We start from the raw sequence: 9465 nt of genomic DNA, 5'->3' as shown, positions 1-9465 counted from the left end.
TGTTAGATGAATTGGTTGCTCAGAAGGTTATTCCACACAAAACCAGGAGCTTGCAAGTGCCATACAACTTGCGATTATCGTACAAAAAATGAACACAATCGTTTTAGTACGATAATTGGCCAGTTGATGGGAGGTGCACGATCGCAATTACTGTACAACTGGCTGAATTTGGTTGAACGGGCAAACTAGAAAACTTTCATTAAAAACGGAGGAAAATCAATGGATTAGTGGCGTTTTCAAACAACAAAAATCACAACATGAACACCGCACATACGCAAATGGAAATCCGTTCGATCGATTAAATTCGGCCAATTAGTATTGCTAACGAACGATAATCGAAAACTACATTGGTCTGTGCATAATGGGGTATTCAAGCAGGGAATTGAACAGGGGTTCAATGGTGGGACAAAAAAATTGAATGGAAATTGTCTGTGTATGGCCACCTTAAGACAGCACTCACCGAGCTGGGTATGGACATCCTAAATCCCTAACCTCTCAATAGTAGTTGAAATAAAATAAAATAAAATATTTGCATATTCTACAAACATTAAAAACTATTTAAAGCAAGCCCTCATTTATTTCTGTAGCTATTTACAGGGAATTGTAGGGAAATTCAACTTCAAAATTCACAACACGTCTTAGCTCTTTTCCTATTACTTTATTGGCAGAAGAGTCTTTTAATGTAAACACACAGCAGGTATTTATAAACTGTTATGAGCCGACTAAACCTGACTAGAATCTTTATTGTGATATTTGGGGATCTTTAAGAATGAATAACTTCACAGAACGTACAGCTAGAGAGGTCAAGAATGGCTTGTTTTAAAGCCCATTTACTGTTTGTTAGGTATATTTAAATAATTTAATGTATGTAGTCTGGGCATAGGTGCACTTTAAAGTGTATTTCCACTTTTGTGAGCAATTTGGGCTAACACCTACTTTATATTTGTTACATGTTCCAATTTACATGGTACAGCTAAAAAAATAAAAATAAACTTTGCTCCTTACCTTTATTAAGGCTCTGTTCTGAAAATGTCCGGACTAAAAAATCCTACTTAGAGCTCCCTTGCTATGTAATGTCTATGAGGGGGCATGGGAGATGTGTTTGCTATGATTAACCCTGTCTGTACTATGCAAGTAGATTTAATTATCAGTTGTTAACTAGATGCATGACGGTGTGTCCTAACAGAGGTTTAATATCTCATTTAGCATACAAGATATTATATGCGAATGGACTGGCTCTCAGTCATGTCCCTCCAGTGTGTCAATAATCTCCACACTGCCATCTTTTCAAAGCAGTATAAGATGCCCACATAGTCCTCTGTAAAATCCTGCTCCAAAGAAACAACTAAAAGGGTAAGAAATATTATAATTTTTTTAATTATCGTTAGGTATGCAGTGTGAATGAGAACACATAACAAATATAAAGTGGAGATTTCTTAAATTTGACAGCAATGGTGGAAATACATTTTACAGCTGAACTCCAATGTTTTAAAATTTGATAGAATGGGAAGGTTTAGAACCTCTGTCAGGTTGTAATTTTGTACCTGTCAGGACTAGCAGTTATGGAAAATCTATTCAAATATGTTCACGTGCCTTTCAAACACATTTTTAGTAGGGCAAGAAAGGGTTACAACTTCTGCAGATATTTTTATTGCTGTGTGTGCCTTCCTGTCCCAGGGACAATCACACCTGATTACTTATACCTCAACTCTGGTACACATAAGGAAACATTTCCCCAATGGGCCACAGACAGAAATAACAATGACAACAATTCTGACTCTTATCTAGTCTATCCAAAACAAACAAAAAAAAAGAAATTGGATGAATTAGGTTTTCAATAAATGTATACCCCAGTATGTCCACACCCAGAAATAATATTTTAGTGGAGAACTTGTGTAAGCAATCATGAACTAATAATATTACTGACAGAATTATTGATGCCTGATTCAGGAAGCACAAATTAAAAATTGATATACATCTTATAAAGAATATTCATGCAACTGAATGATGGGTATGATTGATCCAGAATATTAGACACACTGCAGTGAACATTTTTTCCCTAGGTGTAACTAATTGAAATAAAGTAATATGTAGGGATAACATTCATTAGCTCTTAAAGAGGTCACTGTACTCCCCTGACATCACCTTGCTGTGTCCTGAAAAGGCCTGCCCCCATCTTTGTTCTGGAATAATTTAGGGTTGACATCTTATTCATGGACTAAGATGCTTACCCCGTGATGATGTCATTATGTAAAGTTAAATGCCTGTAAAGTATCTTTATATTCTAGGTTGTGTGTACACATAATGTCCCACACATCTCATTAACCAACTTGTACATTTCTTGTTATGTGTGATGGATCCAGATGCAGTATCATTGAAATTGCAAGAGTTACTGTATCATCATATTGATCATAATACTTCCCTTATCGAAGACTGATACGTCTTAGATGTTTCTAAGATTGGAGGGATATTAAGGGTGGCTTCACCTATGTGTGCACATTTTACAGCATTAGCTTTTGCTATTATGCACATTACATGCAGTACAAAAATGGTTTTTTTATGTGCTTGTCATTGTGTTGTCATTCATTTTCAATATACACAATAATTAGTCACCAGCACACCGAAGGTCTACTTTATTTTTCCATCTGTATTCGACGTCTGACAAACATGGTATCTCATGCAACGTTTTGGAGCCATTCATCGGTTCTTCATCAGGCAAAGGGACACTGTTTTGCCTGATGAAGAACCAATGAATGGTTACGAAACATTGCATGTGATACCATGTTTGTCAGATGTCGAATACAGATGGAACGATAAAGTGGAACTTCAGTGTGCTGGTTACAAAGCACCACTTATTCAGCACCCATTAAAATACATTTACTGGGATTCAGTTCTGGAGTGAAATGTGACATTCTAAACCTTTATTTTCAATGGCACACAAATTAACCTGCTTCTCAGTACATGGTACTGCATGTAATAAGGAATACATGCATTGCCTTTGGTGCACTAAAAAAAATGAGCCAGGTGCATCTTTTGTTGCATTGGTGAGTATTGAGGGCCTATTGAAAATGAATGGGCAACAAGCTGAAATATGTTGACAGGTCAACAATTAAATATTAATTAAACCTTAATTAAATATTAAGGTATCTGGGAAAATGCTCAAATAAGTGTAAAGGGGCCCTGAATGTTTCCCTTGCAATGTTGTATACCGATATGCACTCCTTACAGCATCTACGACCAAAAATAATGTTGGAGCTTGTAGTGATAATCACAGATGGTGCCGTGCACATCAATCAGTAGGAAATTAAGATCACCAGCACTCAGAGGATGATGTACAAAACTGTGTGTTCATTTATTCAAACACATGGTCACATATATCACAAAGCCAACGTTTTGGGGCCACACGGGGTCCCTTCACCAGGGCAACAAAGTGACTTAGAGTGTTGGTGATCTTCTTTTCCTACTCCCTTGCAATGTTATCTCCTGATTCACGCACTTACGAACTTTGGCTGTAATGATTAGTGTAGTGCTTTACCTACTTGTAACAGGAAAAAGATAAAGTTATTAAATATACAATCTGCAGTGATTCTGTCAAACTAAACACTGCAGAATTGTAAAAAGCATTACAATTAAAGTATAAAAATTTAATTTCTGATCTCAGTGTAGACACATCACTTGCAGCTCTCCATATTCTCTTAACTTCCCCTAAAAAAAAACAATGTTATAATTGTAAAAATAATAATCCAGATTTCCCCACCTATAAAAAGTTTATTAGACTGTCCTTTTCTCCTTTTAAAATTATTGTATGTGTTCCTGATGCCTATCTTAGGAATTTATTTAAACAGTACAATTAAAATGTAGCTGGAGAATTAGGAAGTTCCTGACCTGCAGTGGTTTAAAGGCCATAAGGGACTCCATGAGTTCCCTGCTTACATCACAAGCTATGATTAGGGGTAACCATGTACACAGCTAGTGAGGTAAGCAGGAAATTCAGCTAGTTTATATCTATAGTGGACCCAAGACATCTCTTATTTCCTAGGTAGAACTTTGGGTTTACGGACCAATTGTTTTTTTGAAAACCCACTTGGTAATAAGAAACCTAGATGTAATAAAATTTAACTAAAAAAGTCCCCTGCAGTGCCCTCACTAAAATGTAGTTCCTCCAGCCCCCTGCATTGGCCCCTGCTGATTTGAGGTATTGCACTGCAAGGAGCTGAGTGGGAGATAGCACTGTTACTACTTGTAGTGCCCCCCCCCCCTCAAGACTAGAGCTCCCCAATTCAGATTAGAACTCATCCTATTGAGTTCTAAGCTGAATTGGGGTATTCTTTTGGGGGTATTCTACAGGGTATTCTTTTCCGCTGGTCAGTGAGAGGGAATGTTTCCTCTCACTGACCAAAGATACCAGGATGTTCTTCCTCCCAGTGACGACCAATGACAGGGTGTTCTTCCTACCACTGATCAACACCCAGGTCATTCTTCACACTGACCCTGGGACATACTTCGTTTTAATCACCACTCCTGGGGCAATGTTTTCCCTCCACTGACACCCTTGCATTCTTTGTTTTGCTTACCACCAGGGGGTTTTTCCATTTCATATAGTACTGACTGCATCACTGTGGACATGCTTTTGATTGTGTTGGTATTGTTACTGATTGTGTCTCTGTGAGCATTTTTTTGTTCTGTCAGCATGGCACTGATTGTGTCCCTGCAGCAGTCCTTGAGTATATCTTTACAGTACTTATATTGTCTCTGAAGGTATATTATTGGTATTGGTTGCATTATTTTTGTCTTGATTCAACTTCCTTATGTATGATCATAATCTTGTGTGTCTTATATTATTATAACTCTTGGCAAATTTGTTGTACTGCTGTATGCTGTGTGTGTTGGGGGGTTAATCACAAAAGGTAATGGCCTAAGGGAGAAAAAAATATAAATCCAGCCCTGCTTGTAAAGTTACTTATAGGTCTGCAACAATTAGTTTTTCTCTGTCAGCTTCGCTTTTGTCTTCCCCTGGATTATTTCAATGAGAAGCTACTACAAGTAGAGCTTCATAAAATGTATTTAATCTACACAATCGTTGAACTGGCACTTACATCAGTGAAGTCAATAGTTGCTGGTGCAACTATCAGTGACATAAGTACAAACAGTAACACAAAATAGATACTTAATTCCTGAGGAAACAACAGGTATAACTGCTTAAAGAGAATTTGTCCTTTTCCCAAACCTTTCTCACATGCTCATGGTTTAAAGCAAACAAACACTTTTTTAATAAACTGCAATGACAATCATTAGATATGATAAAAAAATAAACTGATCTGATTTATTTAGTCATTTATTTTGCACGTGAGTGACTTTTTTGGAAATATAAACTCATTTGAACTTCTTGACAGTGTACAGCAAAATACATTTTAGGTAGATTTATTACTTAAACAAGCAAGAAAACATACATTCTCTGTGCTTAATGCAGTAGGGGTGTGCATCAACCATAATTATAAATACTGCCTATATTTTCATACCCACATATTAAAACGTATGTCAAACCCTGTGTTAAGAGACAATATGACTTTCCTGATAGTGCTGCAATATCTTCTGACTGCAATAAAAGGCAAGTGCCAGTCATTTAAAGGGCACGTCAGTCCATCACACATCCATCATACAGGTGATACATTAACACATACATCATTTAGCTGGAATGATTTGGGAAAATTTACGAGTGCGGCTTCATATTGATTGGAAAACATTGGTGTAGATTTTGCACACTCCTGCACACCACATTTACCAAGAAAGCTGGAGATGAATGAGCCACTTGCACATGGTGACACATCTTTAAAGCATTTCTTTAAAATCATATTAACCTTTTTTTTCTCTACAGAAATAAATTACAAGCATACGCATAGACACATCAATACTAGTGACATAAAACATAGCAACTGTGCACACCCCTACAGTGTGCATTGAAAGAATTCCACAGACTCTTCAAAATGCCCAAAAAAAAAAAGAAGGCAATGGTGTGAAGGGAAAAAAAGAAATAAAAACATGGAAACAGAAGTCTAAGTTAATTTTCCAATCCAGGTGTCAATTGTAAGCATTGTTCTGAAGATGAACTCTTTGCATTTGACAGGGGTGAATATTTAAGCAGCATCATTGCTAGAGTCATAGCAGTGAAATGCAGCGCTGAACAGTAGGATAGCAGTATGTATTGATGTTTGTGCTCAGCAGCATTCATGAGTCTGACAACTCAGGATAGGGAGTTTCAGGCAGTGATTCTTTACAATATCGACTGGGTTCTGCAGACAAAAGGAAAACATTCATAGAATTATTGATAGAGTGTCAAAATGGGCTATATAGAATAAAAACCAACTACGATTTATTGGGAATTCATTGCTAAGTGTGTTCATACACTGTGAATTGATGTGATGAATATTGGGTCCAGTTGAAAGTAAATGGCTGCTTACTAACTGGCTTCAACAGCCAAAATAATAATGGTAAAAATGATCTAATTTGAACCATAATAGCACACTAAAGGCAATTTTATTGCAATATGCTGCCACAGAGGGCATCAAGCCATGGTGACCCTGTGGAACCTTGCTGCAGTACATTATCCACCTCATGCTAAGTAGATGCTGTATTAAAGTATATGATGTTACATCAGACACTATGAGATGCCCATGCACAATGAGGGGTTAATAAAATAGATGCACAACATTTTCTCAAAATAACTGCTCAAACTCAATATTAACACTCATGATTAAATAAGATATTCTTTTCTTGCAGGAACGACTTTTAATGCTACTGATTGTCATATCGGTAGCATCATTTTATATGATAGATGCCTAATAAGCTAACCATCCTCTAATTGAAATAGATCAACGTCAGTTTGTCTATTGAACCTCAATTAGATGCTTCATCAGCAAATTGGTTAACTCAGGTTGAACTCCATTAACTGGAAAACAAATCTGCTGATCGATCCAATAAACACGGTAGACACAAGCACATCTCAGAAAGAATTTTCCAAAAGCTGCATTTCATCTGCTATGGGAAAATACAAAGTGAAGGTAGTAGGCAATACGTGGTCCACCTACCACAGATCAGGCATACTCATATACAGGGGACACGGAGATGCTGCTCTGCCATCTCATACCTGACCTCACCTAGTTATCCTCTGTTATCTGCAGTCAGAAAGAAGGGGAACTTACCTGTGACATCAGACCCAAGCAAGTGCATTCATGTAGAATTAAGAAGTACATGGTGGCTAGATTCATGAGGAGCAGCTACAACGATGTATCAGTTTGTGAAAAGCTTGTTTGAAGTCCTCATTTGACATTGTATAGATGATAGGGTTTATTAAAGAGTTAACGTATCCAAGCCAATTGAAAAAGTCAAATATAGCAGGGTGAAACCAGCAAGCTTCTTTGCAGATGGGCATAACCAGTGAGATGATAAAAAATGGTAACCAGCACACGATGTAAGCTCCAAGTATAATTCCCAAAGTCTTGGTAGCCTTCTTCTCCCTGGCAGCCATGATCTTCTTCTTTTCTAATAGAGCATCGGACACTTTCACTTTGACTGTATTCAGGTATACAGGAGAACCTGTGTCACTTGACAGTTCTGCAGCCCTTGAATTGGTGGAGGACACAGAAGAAGAACCTGGAGAGTCCGTAATTAGGTGAGCCCTTGTCAATCTTTTGGCTGTGCTCTTTGGAGATTGTTTCAGAATTCTAGACCTGGCTTCTACATAAATTCTCCCATAAAGGGCTATGAGAAGTAATGTAGGGATATAAAATGCCCCAACTGTAGAGTACACGGTATACAAAACATGATCTGTATTCACAGCACACTGAGTGAGCTCTTCCACTTTTGATTGACGCCAAAAAAGTGGGGGCATGGAAATCGATATTGAGAAGACCCACACTAGAGCTATCATAATGACTGCCCTTCTTGGAGTCCTTTTCTTGGTGTATTCAACTGCATCAGTGATAGCCCAGTATCTATCTAAGGCTATAACACATAAATGGAGAATAGATGCAGTGCAACAAGTGATATCAGACGATAGCCACATATCACATATAACCTGCCCCAAAGTCCATTTGCCAGTTACAGTATACATGGTGCTGATTGGCAAAACGAGAATAGACACTAAAAGGTCTGTGAATGCCAACGATGCTATGAGATAGTTGGCAGGGGTGTGCAATTTTCTGGTCTGATAGACTGTTGCAATGACAAATGCATTGGACAACAAAGTGGCCAGAGTAAAGAGAGCCAATATGATAGTAAGGACGATGCTCCAGAAGGACAGCTCAAACTCCTGCCCGTGGTTGTCCAGACTTGCAATGCAACTTGTTCCATCATTGGAGTAATTGGTTTGGGAGACATTCAGATCGTCAGCGATCGGTTGACACTGGCTTTGTGGTTCCATCACGGAGTTTTGAGCATTCAGGTAGCTTAATGCATAAAGGAAACCTCCAGGGGATGGAGAGTAGCCGCAGGGAGCAGGACACGTTGATGCCCCATCATCTTGAAACGAACATAAGGTTGGAAATCCCTGATGACAGCACAGGTCCTTCAGAAGTGGATGGTGTGACCAAATTGTGCTTTTTTTTACACCGTGCTTGGTGATGGCTCATGGATCCACAACTTTAATAAAACAATGCAAAAAAAATAGAACTCAAATCTCCAAATGCTGAATAAAGCAAGTATCAGTCTGCACTAATAAAGCAAATCCGATCATCCATCCATATTACCGGTAATTGCAAACAGCATCAAGAAATCTAGTACACTTGTCATCTAGCTGATTCTGATTTAAGTTAACCATTCAATGCCTTTATATCGTTAGCACACAAACTGCTGTATAAATAAAAAAATAAAATAATGGCATTATTGCTCTATAGAACGTAATATTGATGGAGACCTCAATAATCACCTCATCTGTGCTGGTAGGTGTCATTCTCAGGCACAGAGGACATCCATTGTTACATTCACAAATGATGCTGTCGTCCTTAGCAGTGTTGGCTTCTCCCCAAAATAAAAAGTCAGCTCTCCTGGTTCATTCAAGCTGTCCTGCAGGGATTACTTGATGGCTATTGCCTTTATAATATGCATGAAAGTTGTTATTGTTTGGTGCAGTCCGAGCAGGCAAAACTTATGTGGAAGTGGGAGGCAAGGTGAGGATTTCTTGCAGACTTTGAAAATAGTAAATGGATCATTGCCCTGGGTGACAGCAATGCATGTGCTTGTAGGAGAAGCCTCAACTTCTAGGGAGCTTCAGGTATCCTCCTTCTCTCAGCTCCTCTGCGCAGCCAAGTGACCCAGGCAGTCCATGGTAGTAGTGCTGAAAGCTGCCGTTCATTCTCCCCTGTCTTGTCTGTGCTCTTTTATTCTCAAGCAGCAGCACTAGTACTTCTCCTGGTGCTGCAGCTGACATAGAGGCTGATGTAGAAGGGGAGGGAAGGGGGGGGGGGGGGG

The 9465-nt window shown here is 38.5% G+C and overlaps 1 protein-coding gene across 1 annotated transcript; it reads right to left on the bottom strand.

Annotated features, from left to right (window-relative positions):
* Positions 1-5256: 5256 nt before the first annotated feature.
* On the bottom strand, positions 5257-8588 carry HTR1B (5-hydroxytryptamine receptor 1B). The gene is made up of 2 exons (XM_018569901.1): positions 7200-8588; positions 5257-6290 (listed from the first exon to the last, which is right to left on the bottom strand). Exon 1 carries the CDS (start codon positions 8417-8419, stop codon positions 7262-7264), a length of 1158 nt encoding a protein of 385 aa, XP_018425403.1. The 5' UTR covers positions 8420-8588; the 3' UTR covers positions 5257-6290; positions 7200-7261.
* Between the last annotated feature and the right edge of the window lie 877 nt (positions 8589-9465).

This window comes from Nanorana parkeri, unplaced genomic scaffold (genome assembly GCF_000935625.1).
Source record: "Nanorana parkeri isolate BGI_ZX_2015 unplaced genomic scaffold, ASM93562v1 scaffold1422, whole genome shotgun sequence".
Lineage (NCBI taxonomy): Eukaryota > Metazoa > Chordata > Amphibia > Anura > Dicroglossidae > Nanorana > Nanorana parkeri.
Note: the sequence above shows the minus strand (reverse complement) of the source record. Positions and strands in the feature narration are given on the sequence as shown.

Coding starts and splice junctions, on each gene's coding strand:
- HTR1B (XM_018569901.1), bottom strand. CDS start 8,419: ATGGAACCACAAAGCCAGTGTCAACCGATCGCTGACGATCTGAATGTC.